This window comes from Passer domesticus, chromosome 21 (genome assembly GCF_036417665.1).
Source record: "Passer domesticus isolate bPasDom1 chromosome 21, bPasDom1.hap1, whole genome shotgun sequence".
Classification (NCBI taxonomy): domain Eukaryota; kingdom Metazoa; phylum Chordata; class Aves; order Passeriformes; family Passeridae; genus Passer; species Passer domesticus.
Window position 1 is genome coordinate 7543587 of NC_087494.1, and position 24715 is coordinate 7568301.

Sequence of the window (24715 nt, forward strand, 5' to 3'; positions counted from 1 at the left end):
TTTGAACCATCCAGACATTTGGGAAATTAAGAATGTCTCTTCTTTCCTCTCCCCCTTTTCTTTCTTGAGCTGCCCAGACTTAATCTTTTTAGAGCCCTTAAACAATCGTCCCACGCTTGGTTAGGATCTTGATCCCTCAGAATCGGACCTACTACATCTAGCTGGGAGAGGGGAATACCCCGACCACACTTAAGACTGTAAGATACACGACTGAGATTGCCCTAAAGCGCGTCTGGCAAAGTGCTGGGTTTCCCACCTAAACCATGCGAGAATTTTCTGTTCTGGGGACTCATATAACTGTAACCCTTGGCGGCCAGGTAACCCTGTAAAGGCCTGGAGTTCTGCTTGCCAGGAATCCCACTGCCAATAACATGCACAGCTTCTGCACCACAGCTCAGGTAACTGTGACTGATGCACCCACTTAGTTTGCTGACACCCCCCGCAAAAGAACAATATCCATGCAGCACACTGAGTATTTTGACACTTAATACAAGCTAATCTCTTAGGCCCTCTATGATAAAACATATGAAGCGCTGGAATCAGGCTTAGTATACTGTCCAGAGATTGACACCGATCAGTCGCTCGGTCAATGGCAAAGCTACACTGTCCTTCAGCTTGAGAAGTATCGGTTGAATTGTGATCAGCAGCTTTGCCTCCACTCGCTGACGGTCCTCCTCGCTCAGTTGTCTGGGGTCCGGTTCCATCTAACACAGCTGCTCGGGTCCATTTAGCAGGTACCCACAAGGATCCTGTAGGGGTAGAAACAGAAAGATATCCGCAGCCCCAGTATAATACCTTAGCAGGACCTTGCCATTGTCCTGTCTTGGGATCTCTATATTTTACCCATACGTTCTGCTTCACACTATCTTTCTCTATTACATAATGACGAATTACAGCAGGAACTTTGCTTTCCCCAAAAACACACAGGTGATTTAAGATAAATAGACATTTTAGCAACCTCTCTTGCGGCTCTCTAATATCTTTGTATTTACCTAGATATTTCTTCAAGGTACCATTAGCTCTTTCTACAATCGCTTGTCCTGTCGGGGAATTAGGGATGCCTGTCACGTGTTCAATCCCCCACATTTGCATGAACTGTTTTATTCTTTTGCTGCAGTAGGCAGGCCCATTGTCTGTCTTAATATGTCGTGGCACTCCCATTACTGCAAAGCAGCTACTGAGATGCCTCTCCACATGCCCTGCTTTCTCACCAGTTTGTGCTGTGGCCCATATAAAATGACTGTAGGTGTCTATAGTAACATGCACATACTTTATCCTTTCAAACTCAGCAACATGTGTGACATCCATTTGCCAGGTCTCATTTGTATTCAGCCCTCTGGGGTTAACTCCTAGACCTAACCCGCAGCCCCCATTATGATGACTACATATGGGACAGGCTTTGACTATTGCCCGTGCCTCTTCCAGAGATATTTGAAATTCCCTATGGAGGCCTTTTGCATTTTGGTGAAACATGGAGTGTGCCTCTCTGGCCATAGTCTGCCTGGGAATTGGAGTCACATGTGTGATTGAGACTAGCTTATCTGCTCGTGCATTACCCTCTCCTAGGCCAATATCCCACTTATGACTTCTGATATGAATGACAGAGAAAGGATACTTCCTCAGTTTAATTGCCCTCTGTAACTGTATAAACAGCTCATGTAACCTCCTGTTTTGAACTTCTTTTATAGAGGCATCTTCTATTCGCTCGCATACTCCAGCGACATATAAAGAATCTGTCACTATATTGAGGGGCCCAGAAAAATGCATCATGGCCCAAACAACAGCCAATAACTCCATGTTTGTAAAGTATCCAACTCGGAGGCCTGGAGAATCTGATGGTGCCATTGTCCCTTTTCCTGCCAGGTCACTGCAGCAATTCTGGATTTTCTTCCTGCATCCGTGTAGGCTGTTACAGCATCCGACAGGGGTTTCTGTCACCTTTTTGGGCATTGAATCCAACCCCATTGCCCTATCCAATTCAACGGTATATTGGGGATATCATCAGTGGCAATCACACTTCCGGCTCTTAACAGTGCCTCTTGTAATTCCACACTGTTTATCAGGTACCAGGTCAATGTATCTTTCTTCATTGGTACCCGTATCTGATCAGGCTCCTTTCCCATGATCTGTAGTGTCCGTTCACGACCCTTCTTGAGCAACTCAGCCAAAATTTCAATTTTTTGAAGAAGGGTTTTATGCTGTTGAAGTGGAGGAGATATCCATTCCAAGGCCCACACCTCCCCCGTTTTTCTGTTTTGCTGAGTAAGTGCACCTAGTAAGTATTTAGTTCCACACCAAACTGTCAGCTGTATAGGGAGGTTAAGGTCTCGTCTCCGGACACTGCCCTGTGTCACACAGTCCAATATCTGTCTGTCTTCTTTGCTTGTTGAATGGTCAACGTTTCTCTTGCTCTTGATAAAGTTTCACATTCTTCATTGAAATCCATCTGGACTTTGCACCTGTTAAAACACAAACAAATCCCACGTCCCCGCAGGAATGAAGAATTTTCTCAAAATCTTAGAGGTGAAGAATGGGTCCTGGTTTCATTTTGCAATGTTACATAGAGAAATGTTAAGATAAGAGTAATTAGGAATAAATTCAGATAATACACACAATCAACAACACATACAAAATCAGAAAATTACCAAACACTACAACACTGAACTCTTATCCCAGAGTCTGTGACAGCTGATAAACCTTAAAATGACAGAGAATTGGAGAAATCATGTCCGGATTCATGTTTCTCCAAATCACCTCTGAAAATGGCTCAGCCGTCATAGATGGTCAAATTGCCAAGTCAAAAGGACTTGAATACTATTTGATGCAGAAAACATCTGGGTTGATTGTCAATCACTCCATCCAAATAGAGCTAGAGCTTGGCCAGAGCCCGAACTCTAATTGGTGAGTGTCACTTAACATACTTTTTAAACAGGACTTTTAAAAACAATCCTTATAAACAAAAAACTTTAGGGTTACAAACCAATTAAATTATCAAACAATTGAATCCTTCTGAAGTTTCTGTCAAGACAGAGATTTTCCAAACACAGCAAACTTCTTGAATTCTCTGCTGGAGTATTCCTGTAATAATAATTAAAAGAACTACAAAACTGGCAATTTGGATAAAAACCCTCAAAAACATCTAAATAGTTAGGAAATAAAAGACAGGATCCTGAAGAGACACGTGTCTTGCAGGTGTCTCTTCAGGTGTCTCTTGTCTTAGCAAGAACATTAAAACAGGATAACATGTGCTTATCCATGGGGAGCGTTGATAACCCACTTTCCACATGTCTAGTAGGAATTCCTTTCGTAGCCGATGATTGGCCCGCCTATAATTCAGAGCTTCTCCGCACCACAGGTAAGAGACCCCACCAGGTAGAAACTTGGGACCAGTGGACAAAAATACTGCCCAATGCTCTTGAGGAACCCCAGGAATTGGATCTTTTGGGGTCCTCTAAGGCCACCTTCTGTGTCAAATTTTACTTTAGACGTCCAAAGAATAATTTGCCTGAAATTGATCTGAACAAAAACACATACCGAAAAGACATATCGCCAATTAACAAAGCCTACAACCCTCACGATTGGTGTAATTACACTGCTCGTGTGATCTCTGTGTCCTCTCTCCACCCCAAAGTTCTACCCAAGGGAACGTTTCTCATCTGTGGTGACAGAGTATGGGCTGGGATCCCCTCACGACTCCAGGGAGGTCCCTGTACCCTAGGAAAACTTTCCACCCTTACTCCAAATATCACCTTGTTGCACAATTGGAAAAAGGAGAGCGAATTAAAACGCCACAAAAGGTCCTACACAGCATTTGATGAAAATTGCGATCCCAAATTATACGATTGGAACAAACCTAAAAAGATAGCGGTCTCTATATTCCTACCATGGGTAGCTGCAGCTAAGGCCCTGGGTGACATAAATCACCTTGGGTGCTGGCTCAGTAAGCAAGCTAACGCTACTTCTGCTGCCCTGAGCGATCTCTTAAAGGAAGAAGAAACCACAAGACATGCCTCCCTCCAAAATCGAGCAGCGATTGACTTCCTGCTGCTTGCCCACGGACATGGCTGCGAGGACTTCGAAGGGATGTGCTGCTTCAATCTATCTTCACGCTCGGAATCCATCCACGCCAACATCCAGAAACTGAAGGGACTTGTGAAGGACTTAAAAGTAGAACAGACCCCAGACTGGGTCAATGACCTCTTCGGTCAATGGGGATTAACGGGATGGGTTGCATCTTTGGTTAAGGGAATGTTGTGGATTTTTCTTGTAATTATCATCGTGTTTCTTATGTTCTCATGCCTTGTCCACTGTTTTAAAAGAACCATAGGGAACGCCTTTTTTCTAAATACAGAAAGTGGAGTTGTAGCAGGCACAGGGCCTGCAAGGCCCTGGAGATCAGAAGCCTGAGCTAGGAAATACCAAAGTCAGCATGACTAAGGCATTAGAAGCCCCTCTCTTCCGCCTTTCGGACCCTGTTATCTCTCTGTATATCCATAGGTCACTTTTCCCCTGACCCTTACTATTGGACAGTTTTCAATCCCCCTGTAAGGTATAAAAACCCCTAAACTCTGCCCGGTTCGGAAGAGGAGAGCTGTCAATGGACCCTTCGCGGAGACCCCAATAAAGAACCCTGCGGAACCCACACAGCGCTGCTCTCTCTCTCTCTGCGTCTGCTGCGGCGATACCCAGGGCGACGGCCCCAGGCGAGCTAAAAGAGCTGAAATCACTAAAGAGCTGACTGCAAATCACTATAGCTTGCCTGGGCTGCCTGAACCCCCCGCTGGGCGATCCTGGACCCCCGTTGAGCTATCCTGGCCGGCCTCCCCGCTGGGCTTCTGCCCCTGGGGGCCATATGCTCTGGCCGCTCCAGCACCATCACTATGTCGCTGGGGAGCTCAAGCCACTCCAGCAGCTGTACGACACCGGGGAAGCCAGTGGACACCTTGTCCTGCAGCACAACCTCCAGGGGAGCGCTGGTGCCGTCGGGCTGCGGGAGGAGCACGATGCCGTCAGTGGGGCCGATGCCGGGCCAGGGCTGGGCAACCCCTCAGCCAGCCCGGGATGCTCTGCGCCCTGAGCTGGCCCCACGCCCGCTCTCCCTCGGGACGTCCTGGCGGCTTCCACCATGCCGGGGCTCGGCTCATCCCCGCTCGGCACGGCCCGGCTTCTCCCGCTGTCCCGGCTCACTCACCAGCTCGCTCCAGTGCCGGATGCGGTTCCGTGGCACCCTTTTGATGGCGACCTGCAAGCCAAGGGGACCAGCGGGCTGAGCTCAACGCCCGCCCTGCCCAGCCCCATCCTCCTCCTCCTCCTCCAGCGCCCCCTCCTCCTCCGCCCGCCGCCGGCCCCGCCGCTCACCGGGGCGCCGTCCGAGAGCCGCGTCGCCGAGCAGACGCTGCCGAATCCGCCGCGCCCCAGCAGGGAACCCAGGCGGTACCGCTCCTGCAGGGCCTCCTGCGCCTTCCCTGCGGGCGGGACGCGGCTGTCAGCGCTCGGCCCGGGGCCAGCAACAGCCCCGATCACCCCTCACCCGCCCCGGCCCGGCCAGCCCCCGGCGTTCGGTTTTTGGAACGCGGCACGGGAGGCTCGGGGCCAGCGGCTGCGCTGCCGAGCGGCGGAGCTCGGGCCGGGCAAGCAGCAGCGGAGGCGGCGGGAGAGGCAACGCCGCCTGTGTCCTCCGCGGGCCCCGGGAGGAGCCGGGGCCGGGCTCGGGGTCGGGGTCGGGCTCGGGGCCGGGGCCGGGGCCGGGGCCGGGCCAGGCGGAGCCAAAAGCCGGCGAAACCGCCCCAGCCCCAGGCATTGCTGCCCGCCCAGCACCGCCAGCGCCAGCACGGCCAGAGCCGGGCTGAGGCCAGGCGGCGGCGGGACGGCCGGGGGCGGGCACGGGGCAGCCCCGCCCGGGGCCGGGGGCGGGCCGGGGGCATGGCCCAGCCCGGCACGGGGAGAGGGAGGCGGGGAGAGGAGAGGGACGGCGGGAAAGGGAGAGCGGGAGAGGTACGGGGCAGCGGGAGAGGGAGAGGAGAAGAGAATCTAAAGTTTCTTCTGTCGCTGCTGCTGCTGCTGCTGCTGCTGCCGCCGCCGCCGCCGCCGCCGCCGCCACCGCCGCCGCTGCTGCTGCTGCTGCCGCTGCTGCCGCTGCTGCAACTGAAGCTCCGGGGCCGTTTGTCCCCGTGTCCTTTTGTCCGTTGCCCGCTCGCCCCCGCCCCGAGCCCCACGTTCCCCGAGGGCAGCCCCTGAGCCTGTCCAAACACGGGAACTTTGCCGAGTTCAGCCAAGAGCCAGAGTCTGGACTCCTGCACAGTGGCTCAGGAATCCCCTCGGTCACTGCTGTGCATTGTCCCTGCTGGGGGTCAAACACTCTCAGAGCGCATTCCCTGAATGCAGAATTTGTACCTGACCCAAGCACTGCACTTACCTCTCCAGCATTGATTTCCAAGAAAAACAGGGAAAGCCAAACTGTGTCTAGGTCATGGTATCTTAAAATGTCTAAAACTTGCCAACTCATGGATCTTAGAAGTGAGATCTGTTTGGAATTAATGGGATAGACAACTAGTGCAAGATGGAAAAGGGGAGCATAAAAACAAATCGAGAAAAACATCTTGAATTGTTTCAATTTTCATTTAATTTCTTAAAAGCTCTTTCAGTTTTTCCAGAATCTTCTCCTCAGTCCTGTTTGCTTTTTCCAAGAACCTTTCCCGGAGAATGAGGTGCAGCTTGTGTCACAAGGTGTGCCACCAACTGCAGCTTTCCACACTGTGGGTGCAGCACAACACTTGCAGCAAAGCAGGAGAAATATTTGAAGAATTTGACAGCTTGTTCTTTTCTTTTCCTTGTGGGCTGGGCAGTTGTGCCATTGGTAAGGTTTTCATTGTTACTGTTCTACCCTAAGAAAAGATGACAGGCTACCAAGAACTCTTAGGGAATGCAAGCCTGACTGAATGCAGAGAAAGAAACTCTAGAGCCTGCAGCCAGAAGTGGAGAGCTTGTGTGATAATCATTCCAACACCCCCAAGGACATCTTGAAAATGATCTAGAAGATGAAAATGGGCTGACAGGGAGTTTGTTTCTGTCTTCAGTCCAGATTCTTCTACATCTAAAAACAATTCCACAGTCTCCATCTAAATCAAGAGTACAATCAGTTCATGAAAAGCCCCAAAACAAACTGTACCTCTGAGGAGATGACGGAAAGAATCTGAAAAGGGAAAATGCAGGAGAAATGCATTTCTCAGCACTGCAGTACTTGCCCACCTGAAACCCTCCTCCATTTCCTCTGCATGCCTGGATCTGTTGGTGTCAGTTCTGTATTCGCTGGTGCCTCCAGCCCTGAATCCCCTCATCTACAGCCTGAGGAACCAGGAGCTCAAGGCTGCAGTGAGGTGACTGATGACTGGACATCTTATGAAGCATTAAAGTGATTGCCAATTTGGGCAAATCACTTGTAATAAAAGTAATCTTTTATAGCTCTTTTGGTTTGGTTCTTTGATTTCCCTGTCGTTTTTCTTTTTAAATATTCTTCCTAAAGCTAGACGATTGTTTCTGCCATCTCTGACTTTGTTTCTCTCCACCTTCCCTGTGGCCACAGACTGTGCCAATGAGGGGCTGCAGTCTCAAAGGTTTTAAAGGAACTAAAGGATCTCCCAGCAAAGTTTTCTGCAGAGATCCCTCTATTCTTGCCTTCTCTGGAGCTGCAGCAGCAATGTCTGTGTGCAGAGCTGGGGCAGATCAGTGCTGGCACAGCAGCTGTGCCCAGCAGCAGCAGCAGCACTTGGTGTTGCCAGTGCTGCTGCCGTGGCCCTGCCCCGCTGCCCTGGTGGCCCTGGTGTTGCTGCAGGGCCTGAGTGCTCTCGGGGCCGGGCACAGTCCTGGGGGTGGCAGTGCCGGGGCTGCAGCAGGGACAGGCCATGGGCACTGCTGGGGCAGCGCTGACGCCTCAGGCCAGGCCCTGGGGGCTCCAGGCTCCTTGCCCAGGCTCTCTCAAGAACACGGCCAGGCCAATGCTCAGCACAGAAAAGCCCCAGGGTGAGCAGCCCCAGGCTGGCCGTGGGCAGGCTGGGGGCAAACAGCATGGCTGGGGCTCTGCAAGGGCCCTGGGGGAGACGGGAAGGAGCAGCAGAGCAGGGGCTGATCCATCCCCAGGGTGCTGCACAGCCCAGGGCAGCGTCCCAGAGCGTCCTCATGGAGCTGCCAACAACATCCCCCCTCTGCAGCCCTGGCCTCTCCCCCAGCTCACAGAGGTGCCGCATCCTTGCAGGCACAGCCACGGCAGCACTGGCTCAGGAGCCCCTGTTTGCATTGCACAGAGCAGGCAGGAGCACACCCATGCTGCTGCTGTGGGGACATGAACCTGAGGGAGCACAAATGTCATCAGCCCCTGGGGCCAGCAAGGGCTGGGGGACAGCAGGGAAACCACTCAGCTTTGTCCTGGCCTCTGCAGTCAGCCAGAAACTTTGTTCCCATTAGCTGGGAGATTCCTGTGCCACTGCAGACGCTATTGCTCAGAGCCAGGGCTGTCTGTCAGTCACCCCTGAACTGCCCTGAGCATTTCCTTGGCTTCACCTTTGCTTTTTTCCCCCCTTTTTTTGGTACAAATTTCTTCCTGTTGCCCACCCCTGTTCCCTCCCCTGCAAAAAGCCCATCCCTGTTTGCCCTTTCCTCTCTGGCCCCACTCCCCATTGCAGTTCCTGACTTGGCACCATGGGAACGTCCCTTGGGGAGCAGGATCATCCTCCAAGTGCGGCAGGAATTGTCTGCAGGCTCCTGCAGTGCCTCCTGCTGCTCCCTTGCCAGAGGCACCACAGGCCAGGGGGGCACATCTGGGCTGCTGTGTCTGCCTGTGGGGCTCCCTGTTCTGGGCAATGAGGAGGAGCTGCAGAGGCTCTGAGGACTGACAGGATGGGCTTTGGGCCTGGGAGGAGAAGCTGAGGCACCTGGGCTGCTGGAGCTTCTGAAGAGGAGGCCCAGGGCTCATCGTGCAACTGCTGCAAGGGTGGTTTCAGAGAATCCCAGAATCAGCAAGGTTGGAAAAGACCTTGGAGATCATCAAGTCCAACCTGTGCCCTGACACCACCTTGTCTCCCCCGGGCCTCCTCTTCTCCAGGATAAACAACCCCAGCTCCCTCAGCCTCTCTTCACAGGATTTTTGCTCCAGACCCTTCACCAGCCTTGTTGCCCTTCTCTGGACACACTCCAGCCCCTCCAATTCTTGCTAAATTTGGGGTCCCAGAACTGGACACAGCACCCGAGGTGCTGCCCAACCAGCGCCCAGCACAGGGGAAGAATTGCTGTCCTGGTCCTGCTGGTGACACCATTGCTGGTCCATAGGAGTGCCAGGGGTTGGATGAGGGAAATGGTTGGGAGGGGGCAGGAGACACAGTCTGATTGACTCTCAGCCATGAAGGGTCTTGATTTTCATAACTATTCAGTCTGCATTAGAAGGTGCTGGGGGTCAATATCAACTGGACATTGCTGATATCAATCTATAAACAGGAAAAAACATTAAACAGAACAAACTGTTCTCTCTGCATTGTTTTCAAGACAGTATATACACTTTGAATACACTTCAGATATCTGTCTAATTAATTAGAGAAACTTGAAAACTTCTGTTATTCCAAATGGCTTTTCTTCTTTGGGCATGTTGAACAAATGTTTATGAGCTTTTGTCACTGAATTCCTGAACTGAAGAGCTCAAGAAAGAAGAGGCCTTGGGAGTAGGAAAATTCATCATCAACCTCCAAGTGGCTGAGGATCCATCCCCATCAGAGCAGCAATGAACAGAAATGGGCACAGCTTTGTGGCTGCCCCAGCTTTGGGATAGGCCCTGGGCCTGGAGCAGGAGCAGCTCTTGAGGGCCCCAAGGCCAGGGCTTTTGTGCTGCCCTGGGCACATGGGATGGCAGCAGGGGCTGCAGAGCTCTCAGCACCTGAGCCAGAGGGGAGCAGGGCAGCCAGGGAGCCTCCTTTGGCCTTGTCCCAGCACCTTCCGCCATGGCTGGGGCAGAGTCCTGTGTGAGCTGCAGCTGCTGCTGTGCCCTTGGCAGGGGCTGAGGCCATGGGGCCAGTGGCCAGAGCAGCCTGGCCTGAGCAGAGCTGTGGGGCCAGAGCCGGCTGGGCTGGGCTGGGGAGAGGCCCTTGGTGCTGCCCAGAGCTCAGGGCAGCTGGCAGAGCTTGCAGGGAGCTGGGCTGGGCTCAGAGAGCCTGCCCCAGAAACCATCAGTGTCCATCTCAGCCTGGCTGAGCATGCAGGGGCAGGACTCAGGCCAGGCCTTGTGGGGCAGGGCCAGCGCCTGTGCAAGGCATTGCAAACAGGCAAGTGCCCCAGAGAGGAGGCTGCTCTGTGCCCTTGGGGGCATGGACAGAGCAGGGAGGGAGCCCAGGACATTTGTCAGTGCCAGCTTCTGTCCCCAGGCCTTGGCAGCCCTGGCTGCTGAGCCCAGCTTTGCCCTGGGCTGAGTTTGGCTGTGGCCCAGCTCCATCCTCCTGCGGGGCTCAGGGCCTGTTCCCGGCCATGGCCAGCCCTGGCCGGCCTCTCTGCTGGCCCAGAGGCCGGCAGAGCCCGGGGCAGGGTAGTCTGAGCAGGCCCACAGGTTCCAGGGGCTGTGCAGGAGCTGGCAGAGGCTGCCCAGCAGGGAGGCCATGGGGCACAGAGCCCCAAGGCTGCTGTGGGCCCCACGGCACAGGGGCCGTTCCCAGCTGCAATGCTCCTGGCCTGGGCTGGGCCTGCACAGGGGCTGGGCCACCATGGCTGGGCCAGCACAGGGCCACCAAGGGGCCACGCAGCCACTGCCAGGGCTGACAGCAAGGCCAGGCACACACAAGCAATTGCTGAGCATGGCCTGCGCTGGCCAGGGCTGACTGTGCCACAGGCAGAGCTCAGCTGCCCTTGGGGGCTGCAGGAACAGTCAGGAGCCCAAAGAGCCTCCATGGCTGTGCTGGAGACCAAGGCTGGAGCAGAGAAATGCAGGGCTGCTGCAGGATGGGGAGAGCATGGAATTCCAGCACACACCTCAGCTCTCTGATGATCCCGGCACCATGCTGGGCCCTGTTTCAGACTGGGGCAGGGCAGATGTTGATGGGACAGGAGCCGTGCAGGGCTGTCAGGGACCTGCAGCTTGCAAGGTGCTCTGCTCTCCCTCAGGTGCTCTCAGAGAGATCCAATCCCTGGGCACCTCAATGCAGAAGTGGCACTGCCTCTTCATGGACACAAAACTGATGTCTGCCTGGAAAGGGGCAAAGGTTTTAATACCTGTTGCTTTCATAATATACCAGAAAATATTTTTTATCTGAGGCATTTGAGTACTTTTAAGAAATGGCAAAATTTTCCCACCAGGAAGGGGAATTTCCTGGATCTACTGGTTTCTTCTACTGATGTCAGGAGAAGAAATACTGATCTTCCCCTCAACCATTGCTACCAACTTTCATTCTAGTATTTCATGGCTTTCTTCCTTCAGGTGTTTCCAGCTCTCCTGTGGAAATGCCATGTCTGAGATCTCTTGATTTGGAGCAGCTGGATCTATGTAATTCCCGTTGTTCCCAGATTTCCTCCTGCAGCTGTTCTGTGCTCATTCCATTGTGTCTCTGTTGACTGCCTTAGTGCTTTGAGCATCAGGGAGTTGCCCAATCTTTCAGAAGTTTCAACACCTTCTCAGTGAGCATTTTAGTTGTATTTGTATCTTTTATGTCACCTCTTCCTAAGTCTTTGTCTAAAATCCTTCCTGTATGGCAATCCATTGTGGATGGTGGACATGTCAGATGTTGCTGGCATGTCACAAGGTGCTGAGGGAAGGGTTTTGATGTTTCTTAAATTTTATCATGTTTACATTTATTATGTGTGCCATGAAGAGAAACCTTTCTATGCCTCTGAGTCTCACCCGTTCCTGCTCCCTCAAAGCACACAAACCTGATGAGTTGTGGTTCCCACTCCAGGGGCTGCACTTGGATCTCTCTCCACAGCCAGAGCAGAGCTCCCTGGCAAAGGAGGGATGAAGGAAAGAGGACAGGCTGTGGGGATCAGGGCCAGGGCAGAGCCAGGGAGAAGAATGACTTTTGCATTTGATGGAGCTGTGCCTTCCCTTGGCTTTGTTGGCTGACAATCAATGAACATCCCTCTGTGTCTCAGGCAGTTCCTTCTCCAAGGAAAGCAGGTGGGAGTTGGAGCCAAGGAGCTGAAAGCTGCAGGTGCAGCCTGGCCTGGAGGGAGCTCAGATTTGCACAAGGCTGCTCTGAGTGCCAGGGCTTGGATGGGGGAAATGGTGGGGTGGGCGTAGGGACAGAGTCTGATTGATTGTCAGCCATGAAGGGTCTTGATTTTCATATCTATTCAAGCTGCATGAGGAGGTACTTGGCTTCAATATCAATTGTAGATTGCACGTATCAATTTTTTAGAAGTGAAAAAAAACTAAACAGGACCTAAAAAAATGATTTCTCACTGTCTTTTAAAATAGAATGTATTCAGTTTCAATACACTCCTGAAATCTGTCTAATAACCACAAATTAAATTATTTGAAAGGTTTATTTGAAAAAAATTCTTCCCAGAGTCTTGGATTTTTAAGGTGTTCTGAATGTTAATGAGGCCTGGGACACTGAATTCCTGCACTGAAGAGCTGAAGGCTGAACAAGCCTCTGCAGCAGTGAAATCCAGCAGCAGCCTCCAAGTTGCTGAGGATGTTAGCAGCCCCCACTGAGGCCATCCCTGCCCAGAGACCGTGGGGGAATGGGCAGACAAGGAGAGCGTCCCTGGGGCTGGGCCAGCAGAACTCAGAGGCACCAGTGGCTCCAGCTGGGCAATGGAGAGTGGAATGTGGCTGGGAAAGCCCTGCCTGGGCTGTGCCAAGCAGGACAGACAAGCCCTGACTCCCATCCACTAAAAAACTCTCTCAAGGAGACTTTTAATAGGAATTACAATTGTTTGTGTACTCTGAGTTGGACTCCCTGGAGAAATACCAGCAAGAGATTCTGAAAAGCTCAAAAGAGCAATACAGCCTTTACTGGCAACTTTAGAAAATCAGAGAAACTTTGGGAAAAGGTTTATTATGACATTAAATCAACAAAAAAACACTTTTCAAAGCATTAATTTGGCACATTCAACTTCGCAAACTCTAAGCTGTTCAATTTTAAGTTCATCAAAATTTCCAAGGGGCATATAAAGTAGAAGCAGACAGGGAGAGAGAAAAAAAGTAAGAAAGATACAGAGGAGCACACACACAGCTACTGCCTCCTGGATTCCAGCCATGTTCAGAAAGAAATTCCGAGAGGAGGTAGAGTCAAGATGTGTTCTTGCCTTGTGGTCAGCCTTCAATACCCCTTGGTCTTCCTGGGCCCTTCCCCCAGGTGAGACTTGGGCTCATTTGGTCGCTAAGGAGCTGGGCTGGTGGTTCCAGAGGTGGCTGTGGAGCATTGCCTGTGCTGTGCCAGGGACTGGCAGCCACTGCTGGGCTGGGATAGAGGCTCTGAGGGGATTGGGGTTCCAGGAGAGGGCAGTGCTGGGGTTCCAGGGCAAAGCTGGACCTGCCCCTTCCTCCCCCACACGTGAAATGTTTCCAGCCAACAATCTCCTCCAGTCTGTCACAATAGGGAATGTTGGAGGCGAAATCCCAATTCTGGTCATGGGCACCTGGACAAGAAGGACAGTTCTTTTCAATTGGAAGGAAAGCACAGAGCCCCAGTGTTTGGAAGGCAGGTGAGAGCCTCACTAGGCCAAGGCCAGCAGAGTTGTCAGGAATGGCAGATTTTGTCTAGGAGCAGTCTTTGGATTTAGGGAATTTTGGAGATGGAACCCCAGTCTTGGCCATGGGTGCCTGGAGAAGCAGGACAGTTCTTTCCCTAGGACAGTTCTTTCCCTAGGAAGGAAAGCATGGAGCCTTCACCGGTGTTTTGAAGACAGATGGGAAGTGACCATGAAACCACTGCCAGCCAGACTTGTCCTGGCAATATTCCTGTGGAAAGAATTCCTTGATATAAGGAAATTTGGAGGTGAAATCTGAATTCTGGCCATGTGTGCCTGGAGGAGAAGGAGAGTTCTTTTCCATAGGAAGGAAAGCACGGAGCCCCAGTGTTTCAGTAGGAGGTAACAGGAGATTCTCAACATACCAAGGTCAGCTGGACAATTCAGGGGTCCGGAAGGTCAAACCAGCCAGACTTGTTCCGGGTTCCCTTAGTTTTATGGTGCCTCATAACGTCACAACGATGCCTGGGTTCCATGAAGCCTTGCATTGTCACAATGGTCTCTGTGGTTCCCTAGGCCCCACAATGACATGTGACTCCTCTGTTCCATGAGCACTGCAATGTCACAATGGACCTTTGGACCCTGGGGGTTTGCAGTGTCACAATGGTCTCCTTTGGCTCCACAGTGTCACAATAGACCATTGATGACAGGAGGCCCCTCTGTGTCGCCCTGGAGCTTTTGGTTCCATGAGCCCTGGAGTGTCACAATTGTCTCCTTTGGTTGCCCAGTGTCACAATGGAGCACTGATGCGACGAGGCCCTGCAATGTCACAATGGAACTTTGGTTCCAGCCCTGCAGTGTCACAAAGGCCTTTTGGTTTCACAAGGCCCCACAGTATCACAAGGTTCCTCTTGGTTCTGTGGGGACCCCCAGGGTCACAATGGTCTCACTGGTTCCATGAGGCCTCACAGTATCAAAATGCTTTGCTTATTCCATAGGGCCCCATAGTATCTTCATGATTCCATGAGTGCCCTCCTTGTCACAGCGGCCCCATGGTTCCATGAGGCTGTAAAGTCACTTAATGGTGCCTCCATGGTTCCACGAGGCCTTGCAATGTCACAAGGGACATGTGGCTTCATGGAGTCCCCTCAGTGTCACAATGGCCCCTTGGTCCCATGACACCACAAAGTGTCATAATGGTCTCCACGGTTGCAGGAGGCCCCACGATGTTACAATGGACCCTTGGTTTGATGGGGCGTCTTAGTGTCACAATGATACCTACATTCCATGGAGTCACACAGTATCAGTACAGTCCTCTTGGTTCCATGAGCCCAGCGATGTCACAGTGCTCTCCATGATTCCATGTGGCCCCGCAGTGTCACAATGGTCCCTTGGTGTCACAAGGCCCCATAGTGTCACAATGGTCCCTTGGTTCCATGGGCCCTGTGCTGCTGCATTCCCCCCTCCCCTTCTCAGGCCGCCCTGCCAGCTGAGAAATGCTCCTTGGGCCTCGGCCTTGGCCAACAGCCCCTGGGCTCAGCTCTTCTGCAGCTCAGCACAAACACTGTCTGCTCCAGGCACTGCTGCTGCCCAACCAGCTCCTGGTTGCTGTAGGAGCAGCCCTGGGAACTGGTTTTGTTCCCTCAGGGGCACAACATGCCTGTTCTCACACTGCCAAAGAAAGCTGTTGATGCCAAGTGCGGCCAGGATGAACCATTGCTGTGACTGCAGCCCCTCTCTTGGGGCCCTACAAACAGCGCTGCAAAAGGAGCCCCTTGGAGCTCTCCTGGGCCAGCGAATCCCTCTGAGTGGGGCCTCTCCCAGCCGGGAACTCTCCCGTTTGCTGCACTCGGGGATCCTGAACAAGGACAGAGCCTGGGCCGATCCCCCCACTCCTCCAGGCTCAACCCTTCACCTGCTGGGGAGATGCCAAAGCATCCACAGGGAGCATTTCCTGCCCTCAGGGGAATTTCTCACAGGTGCCTTGCACTGCCTCTTTGTGTCTGTGTGCACACAGGAGTGCCTGTGCTGGGGAAAAGTGACAGAAATGATGCTCTCGGAGGGGTTGGAGTGCCTTGGATAGTTGAGTCAGCCAGGCCTGTAAGTGAGGTGATTTATCACAAGGTCTAAGTGAAGTTAAATGCTGCTAAGAGTTGCTCCTTTGCTATGTTGTTATGTTTAATATAAGTTATAAGCTGAGTTAAATACTGTTATTTCTCTATTAAATTGGTATGGCATAGGTTGCAAGTTACGTGAAATACTATTATCTTTGTTCTTTTGCTAAATTGTGAAGTTCGAGGTAGAAGTCAAGGTTTAGTCCTGTTAGGTTTTAGCTGTGTTAAGCTTTTAGGCCATATTCCTTTTACCCTTGCCTTCACTGCCCTTTTGGCACACTCACACACACAGGGAGAGTTCTTGTTTCATTTCTGGTTTGATTGGCTGGATTTGTTTTGGCTTTGTTGTTTCTTTGTTTCCTTTGTGTGCCTGAATTGCCCATTCAGGAACAGAGTGACTCTTGCCAAGGAACTTTGAGCTGCTGTCCCTTAATATTAAATCTGGTTTTTGCTGATCCCTTGCTGGGGATTTTTTGCGCGCTCTCAAGCGCTCGTGCATAAGAGGGTGAAAGAGCCCTGGCCCAGGCTCTGGCCCTGGGGGACACGAGGACGCTGCCGGGGGGTCCCTGTCCCCCTGTCCCCCCACCAGGGCCCCGACCCCCTGTCCCCGTGTCAGGCTCTGGGGTCGATCTCGTGGAACATCCTCTGGGGGAGGCTGCGGAACTGGGGGTGGGGGGACCCGGGGGGTCAGGAGACCCCACTGTGCACGAGCAGCGTTGGACTGCTCTGGGGGAACTGTGATGGGGGGGCTGGGGCAGAGGGACCTCCCCAGTGACCTCACACAGCTCCTGTGATGTCACACAGCTGATCTGTGATGTCACACAGCCCCCTGTGATGTCTTACAGCTCCTGTGATGTCACACAGCCCACTGTGATGTCACAGCCCCTCTGTGATGTCAGAGAGATACCCTGTGATGGCATAATCCGTTATATGATGTTCAGCCATTCATGTCACAGAGCCTACTCCTCGATGTTGAAGGCAACTCTGAGATGAAACACACCTACTCTGTGATGTCACAGCCTTCTCTGTGATGTTACACAGTCACACGGCGATGTCACAACCCACTCTCTGATGTCACAAAGCCACTTTCCATGTTGGCAGAGTTTGCTCCATGGCCTCACACCCTATTCTATGACATCACAGCCAGCTCTGTGATGTCACAACCCCCTCAGTGATGTCACAAAAACCTCTCTATGATGTGATACTGCCACTCTCTAATGTCACAGCACAAACTTTGACCTCACAGCTTGATCTATGATGTCACACAGCCATATCATGAAGTAACAGCCTGCTGTGTGATGTCACAGAATCCCCTCTATGATGCTGTAGTTACTCAGTGACCTCTCACAACAAACTCTGTGATGTCATAGCCCAACCTGTGACCTCACACAGCCCACTCTGTGCTGTCACACAGCCCCTTGCTGACATCACAGCTGCTCTATGCCTCTAGGACACAGCCACAGAGGTGCCGCTGTCACACAGCCCCCTCTGGGACATCCCCCAGCCCCTGCCAGTGCTGAGCCCCTGTCAGTTCTGGCTGAGCCCTACTGGTGTCCCTGAGCTGCCCTGGCAGTGCCCCAGCCCTGCTGGGCTGTGCCCAGGAGCTGCTCCTGGCCAGAGCTGTCTCTCTGCAGCGCTGCCCTTGCCAGGAGCTGCCTCTGGGCCAGGAGCCCGGCCCAGCTCAGCAGCACAGACACAGCACAAGGACTTTAATGACCCTCTGGGGCTTTGGTGCTCTTTGCATCAGACTCAGTCCCTCAGAGTGTGCTCAGAGAACTTCTCAGGGACTCAAAAAGAGAGTGAAACACAGAAGTTTCTCATACTTTAAACCAATCCTTCTGAGGGACAGGACTGAGAAAGTGTCCCCAGGTTGCAGCCAGAGAAGAACACTGGAGGCAGTGATGACAGGTGGGGAGAAGCGAGGAAAAGATGTCTCTGATGCTGAGCAAACCTGCGCTTCTGTCCCTGCAGGCTGTTGTCATCCCCTGGCTGCCCCACCTGGCTGGCCCCTTCCTTTGCTGACAGCTCTGCCTTCTGCCTGCCTCTGCCTGCCCACACAAAGCCTTGGGCTGCTCCAGGCGCCTTCTGGGGGATGTGTTGCACCACAGCCCTGCCCTGGGAGGGAAACTCCTTTCTCCCGCTGTCCAGTCTGGGCCTCCCCAGCTGCCCTTAGCACAATTATTTCTTCTTCAGGCTCATTCCCACTATGAACAGAAGCTCCAGCCTCTATGAAACCACCCTTTACTCCCTCCCAGTCTACTCCCGTTCTGTGCTCAGCCTCCACACCCCTGAGCCCAGAGCCTGCAGCCTCCTCCCGCTGGTTATGTGATGAGGCATCCAAACCCCATCTTGGGAGATTTTTGGGTCCTCTCCAAGGTCTGTGAAAATAGAAGAACAGTGGTCGAAATTTTCTCCCAAATCTTGCAATGAGAGAAAAAGGGTCAATGTCTTTAAACTGAATGAGGGTGGATTTACATTTGTTAAAACGAGGAAATATTTTACAATTATGAGAGTGGCACAAAACTGCAACTGTTTTCCCAGAAAAGTGGATTCCCAACCCCAGGACTTCTCCAAGAGCAGGACCTTTGTGCAGCCTGACCCAGTGAAACCCTCTCATCCCCGAGGACGGAATTCCTGTTGTGTGGGTGCTCTGATGTGCTGGGTGCACTCACAACGCTTCTGGCCAGAATGTCTGCTGAGGGCAGCCAGGCTGCTGCAGGGGCAGTGACCTCACAGCCATCACCATGGCAGCCCTGTCCCCTGGGCCTGGCTCTCCCCTTTCCTCTGCCCCTGCCTTGTCTCTGCTGGCATGAAGAGTTTTGTCATCAATATCTTGTGCTCAAGGTGCTGGGACCAATGGCTTCCCAGGCAGGCTCCTGGAGCACAAGTGGCTTTTCAGAGCCCAGGCAGAAATGAGCCCTGAGGCAGCAGCTCTGCAGTGCTGGCCACCAGGCCGGGCTGCCAAGGGAGGCTTCTGGCCATGCCCTGCAAGCAGCTGCTGCTGCCAAGGTGCCTTTGGTGCCTCAGGCTCTGCCTGGCACAGCTTCCAGCACGGCACTCTGCCCTTGTGCCCGAGCCCTTCCCTGTGCTGGGGCTGGCCTGGGGCTTTTCCTGCAGTGGGACCTGCCCTGTTGATGGCACAGGAAAGGCAGTTCCTGCTGGAGCAGGAGGCTCTGCCTGCAATGGGCTCCAACAACTCCAGCAAGGCCCTGTTGACTTCAAAATTGCTTCCTAGAACAGAATATTCTAATAATTGTTATAATTCCAGTACTGTGGTTAAGATCTTTCTGACTAATCATGATCACAATCCATCAGGGCTGTATTTATATAAATTTCTCTGGTACTCCATCATTAATCGTGTGGGACAAATTGCATTAAGGTTCAATTCCACCTCTCCAATCTTTTATACATAAACCTTTGACAAAGTCTGGGCTGGGATTGGATGCAGCCTCTCCCAGTCTCCTCTCTTAGAAGGAATTTTACAAGTCTAGTGGTTCTGCAGGGGTTTGAGGTTCCATGGTGGCTGTTGGAAGTAATTTCTCCACTTCATGTCTCAACAGGAGTTTCTGTAATAAAGAAATGAAGCTTTTGCCTGAAGCTCCCACTGTGCTCATGACAGGAACCGCTGTGAGTGTCTGGGACATCCCGGCTCTGTGGCAGCCTGGGGACTCCTGGGATGTCACCATGGAATGGCTGTGTCTGCCTCTGACCACAGGGCTCTTTACCATCCCCAGAAACCCCTGGGAGGTGTCCATGGAGCCCCTGTCTCTCCCTGTGACATTCTAGCTCTTAAACAGCCTGGAGACTCTTGGAATGTCCCCGTGGAACCCCTCTGAGGACCTGTGACAAATCTGATCCTTAGCAGGCAACCATCCCCAGCCCCCTGTTGCTATGGTCAGTTTCCATGGCAACCATCCCCAGCCCCCTGTTGCTATGGTCAGTTTCCATGGCAACCATCCCCAGCCCCCTGTTGCTATGGTCAGTTTCCATGGCAACCATCCCCAGCCCCCTGTTGCTGTGCTCAGTCCCTCAGCAGCTCCATGCAGACCCCATGCCAGGGGTGGTTGCCATGGACACCAGCTCAGGCCTGCAGCCAGAGCCCGTTGCCATGGCAACCATTGGCGGTCCCATCCCCGGGGTCATGGGATCCCAGATCCACAGAATTGGCTGAGCTGGGAGGGACCCATCAGGATCCTGGAGTCCAACTGCTGGCCCTGCACAGGACACCCCAACAATGCCAGCCTGGGCCTGGCAGCACTGTCCAAACGCTGCTGGAGCTCAGAGAGCCCTGGAGCTGGGAGCCTTCCCTGGGGAGCCTGGGCAGTGCCCCAGCAGCCTCTGGGGAAAAACCTTTTCCTGAGATCCAGCCTGAGCCTGCCCCGACTCAGCTGCAGCCGTTCCCTCCAGTCCTGTCCCTGGGCACCAGAGGGAAGAGGTTCCCACAGCCCCAGCCAGGGACCCGCTCCCAAGGCTGTTGCCATGGCCACCAGGGCTGGGACCAGCTGGGATGCTCGGTTTCCATGGACCAGGGTTTAGGAATGGGATTCTCCCCCGCTCCCAAGGCTGTTGCCATGTCCACCAGGGTTGGGACCAGCTGGGATGCTCGGTCTCCACAGGCTGAGGTTTAGGAATGGGATTCATTCACCCCAATGTGAGGAACGCAAGGCTGCTAGAAGTCCCACAGGAAGCCCAGCTCAAGTAGCTAGATTCCTAAATTAGTCCTGAATTCACAGGCTTGGAGACTTTGCCACATGTGAAAATCATAAGTGTCTTCGTCCCTGTCACCTTTGTCACAGCTATACAGAGTTTTTCCTTCCTTTTAATAATCTTGGGCCAAATTTCCATATTTTTTTTTTTTTTTGAACCTGCCAGCAGCTGAGCTGGAGCTGTGCAGGAACCGATGAAAGTTGGAATTGGCACAGAATTGCTTCCATTGTTGGTTTATTAATGTTTGGGATTTGTTTACATTTCCATCACAAGTGACTTGTGGCAAGAGCAAATGTTCCTCAAGGCATTTAACATGGTGTTAAGTTTGATTTCTGCCAAGTTTATTTTGTCCAGTGCCCAGGGGATGCTTGAGGGATGCTTGGGAGGGGCTTGGGGGGATTCTGTCCCTGTCCCTGTCACCTCAGGCCATTCCTGAGGTGGTGTCCATCATTCTCACCCCAGGGAATGCCTGGGGGTCTCCCTCCCTCTCACCCCCATGCCAGGGGGATGCTCGGGGCAGTCTCTGTCCCTCTCAGCCCAGGGGATCCTCGGGGGTCTCTGTCCCCTTGCCCTGCTGGTTGCTCGGTGCTCTCTCCATCCCTCTGGCCTCAGGGAATGCCTGTGCAGGGCTGGGGACCAGGGGCTCTGTGTCCCTCTCACTGCTGAGGGTGCTTGGGGCTGGGGGGCTCTCCGACCTTCCCATCCCTGTGGAGGCTGGGGGGGGTCTCTGTCCCTCTCAGCCCTGGTGTGACCCCACCCAAACATCATCGGGGTCAGAGGGACAGAGACACCCCAAACCCCCAGAAGGGCTGGACCTGGGATCATGCTCCTACCCACATTTGTCTGTTTAGCCCAGAAATTAGTTCTGCACATTTAAGGCTGGTTCTGAGAGCGAAGGGAGGGAGGAAGAAGTGAGCAGTTTGTTTTACAAACTGCACTCACTCCTCCACATTCCAGCTCCTGGAGGGACAGATGGTGGGACAGGGCTCTCCTTGGCTTTTAGGGTTTTTTTAGCTCTCTGAGGCAGAGGAGTTCCCTGGACTGTGATTTTTCTTTTTCTTTGGAGCTGTTTTAACCTGCTCTGGACTGAACACCCAGAAGGGCACTGGCAGCTCACACCTGTGGCCCATTGGGCTGAGTCTGGGCTGTGGCTTTTCCAGTGATGGAGGAACTGATAAGAGACAGATAAGAGACTGATAAGAGACTGATAAGAGAATGAGTGTGCTGAGCTACAGCCCAGGGAGGGACTTGCTGAGTTTGTCATCTCTTTTGGAGTGGCAAGAGGTTTTGTTGTTTAATATTGGTCATTTGCTCTGCTCGTGAATCCCTTGCCTGTTAAATAACCAGGTGTTTTCTACTTTTCTCCAAGGAAATATTTTCCCAAACTGGTTGGTGGAGGGGCCGCTTGAATTTGCTTTCTAGTGGAATCCCCTTTTCGAGGTTTTCTCCCAAATTTGCCCTAAACCAGGACAGGGCAGTGGGGAGAGGAGAGAGCCCCAAGTAACTGGATTGGCTGGAGGCTGGAGATGGGGACCCTGGGACCCCAAAGTGTGACATTGTCCCCTGTGTGTGTGGCCTTCTCAGGGAGAGGGTTTTACACCTGAGCCAGTTTGGGTAGGGGGGGTGGTGTTCACCCCCCGAGCAGGGATTACCCCACTGTTTCAGGTTGCAGTGCAAGATGTAACCAAATGCATGTTTTCCATCACCACCTTTAGAAACTGTTATAAACAGGCGGGGCAGTGTTCTTTACCTCTTCCATGACTCAGCCCTGATAACATCCCCAGGGGCTATCTTAGGTTAATGGGCCATTGAGTGTCCCTGCAGGACTGGTAAAATGACATCATCCCATTGTGGGATGCTCCACCCCGGGAGAGGAGCCACACATTCCTACCTGGATATAAGCTGAGACTTGCAGCACCAGGAGCACATTGGCTACTGGATTCCCAGAGGACAAGAGCTCCATCACCACCACTGGACCTTAAGAGGAAGACCACACCCTTCTACAGGATCACCGCTTCGACAGAATCACGTTCATCACTGCAACAGGACTGAGGCCACCATCTAATGGGACTGCTACCAGCACCCTGACACACAGGGTGCCAGGTTATATCCTGACTGTCAGTTTAAGGCAGTGTTTCTGTATCATTGCCTTAATCTTAATTTTCTTCTTAAATTGTAATTCTGTCTTAGACTGTACCCCTGGTTTACCCTCAAACCTGTACATAACTCAATGCACTCATCTCTTGTTTTCCTCCCAAACCAGAATTTCCCATCTCAAAACCACTGCCAGATGGAGGAGAAGGCTGCGAGGAAGAGGAAGATGTCCTGGGACCATCACGTAGGTGAGGAGGAAGTCACAGCCCCTTTCCCTCTCTCTCCTGCTCCATCTCCCTGCAGAGCACAGCCCAAGGCTGCAGGACAACCCTGCTTCCAATGCTGTCATGCCATGGATGCACGGGGAGAATCTCCTTCCCCTTCCCTCTGGCATGGTGGGAAATCCCATCCTCTCCTTGCCCTGCCTTCCTCAGACAAGGAGATGAGGATGGAGACCAGCGAGGACAAATCTCCGCAGCAGAACCTTGTGGAAGAGGCTGTTTTGAGTGGCTCCATGGCACAGGAATCCAATGGGGAAGAAAATTCCCTGGGATCCTGCAGGAGGAGGTGCTCCAAACCCAGCCCAGGGTGCTCTGAGGAGGAAAGACCCAGCCTGTTGCAGGAAGGTGGACAGAGCTTCAGCCAGAGCTCAGAGCTGATGGTCCATGAGCAGCTTCATGATGGGGAGAAGCCCTACAAGTGCTTGGAGTGTGGGAAGAGCTTCAGGCAGAGCTGCCACCTGATCTGCCACCAGAGGATCCACACCGGGGAATGGCCCTACGAGTGTGGGGAGTGTGGGAAGGGCTTCAGCTACAGATCCACCCTTGTGACCCACCAACGCATCCACACCGGGGACAGGCCCTATGAATGCCTTGAGTGTCAGCAGAGATTTCAGACCCGCTCCACTCTCCTCAGGCACCAGAGGATTCACAGCGAGGAGAGGCCCTTCCTCTGCCCCGACTGCGGGAAGGGCTTCAAGCAAAACTCCCACCTTGTCACCCACCAGCGCATCCACACTGATGAGAGGCCCTTCCTCTGCCCCGACTGTGGGAAGGGCTTCAAGCGCAATTCCCAACTCGTCACCCACCAGCGCATCCACACTGGGGAGAGGCCCTACGAGTGCCACACCTGTCAGAAGAGGTTTCACAGCAGCTGCAATCTCCTCCTGCATGAGCGGATTCACAGCGAGGAGAGGCCCTTCCACTGCCCCGACTGCGGGCAGGGCTTCAAGCACAACTCCACTCTCGTCACCCACCGGCGCATCCACACTGGGGAGAGGCCCTACCAGTGTCCCCAGTGTGGGAAGAGCTTCACCAGCAGCTCTAACTTGACCCAACACCAATGGAGTCACCGGTAAGGGAAGCCCTGCAAATGCCCCTGCTGCAGGAAGAGCTTCATGAACTGCTCCAGCTTCATCCCCCACTGGATGACCCATGCTGGTCAGAGCCCTGGTGATCCATGTTTCCTGTGATCCATGCTGGGAGGACACCTGTCCCTTTTCCTGCCCCTGCCAATGACATGATGTGGAATCGAATAACATGAGGTTGTGTCCATGGCCGTGACATTCCATTCACTCCCACCTCTGGTCATTGCCAGGGGCAGGAAAGGGAGTCTCTCTCTCCCCTCGAGGAGAAGGGTGTCCTTCCCAGGCAGGAGGAAATTGTGGCCAGGAAGAGACAGTCAGCTGAGTTGTAGTTTTCCATTTTTCTTATCCCTTTTGTTATCAATATTGTTACTGTTCCTGTTTGTTCCTGATCTTGTTGCTGTTCCAAATAAATTCTTCCTATCCTAGCCCAGGATCTTTGCCTTTTGTGCTTTCCATGGGAGGCAGGAGGGCAGCAATCGGCAGCGCGGTTTTAGGGGGAGCAGGAAATTGGGGAATCCCATTCCTGAACCCCGCCCTGTGGAAACCAAGCATCCCAGCTGGTCCCAGCCCTGGTGGCCATGCTAAGGATCAGATTAGTCACAGGCCTACAGAGGGGTTCCATAGGGACTTTCCAAGAGTCTCCAGGCTGTTCAAGAGCTGGAATGTCACAGGCAGAGATGGGGGCTCCATGGACACCTCCCAGGGCTTTCTGGGGATGGTAAAGAGCCTTGTGGTCAGAGACAGTCACAGCCATTCCACGGTGACCTCCCAGGGC

The 24715-nt window shown here is 53.1% G+C and overlaps 1 protein-coding gene across 1 annotated transcript in view; it reads left to right on the top strand.

Moving 5' to 3' along the window:
• Positions 1-24220, top strand: part of LOC135284527 (zinc finger protein OZF-like) — a 145567-nt gene extending 121347 nt beyond the window's left edge. Inside the window, exon 3 of the mRNA XM_064396080.1 lies at positions 23201-24220. Coding sequence (XP_064252150.1) covers positions 23201-23931 — 731 coding nt within the window. The 3' untranslated portion in view covers positions 23932-24220. The remainder of the gene's footprint in view (positions 1-23200) is intronic.
• The last annotated feature ends 495 nt before the right edge of the window (positions 24221-24715 follow it).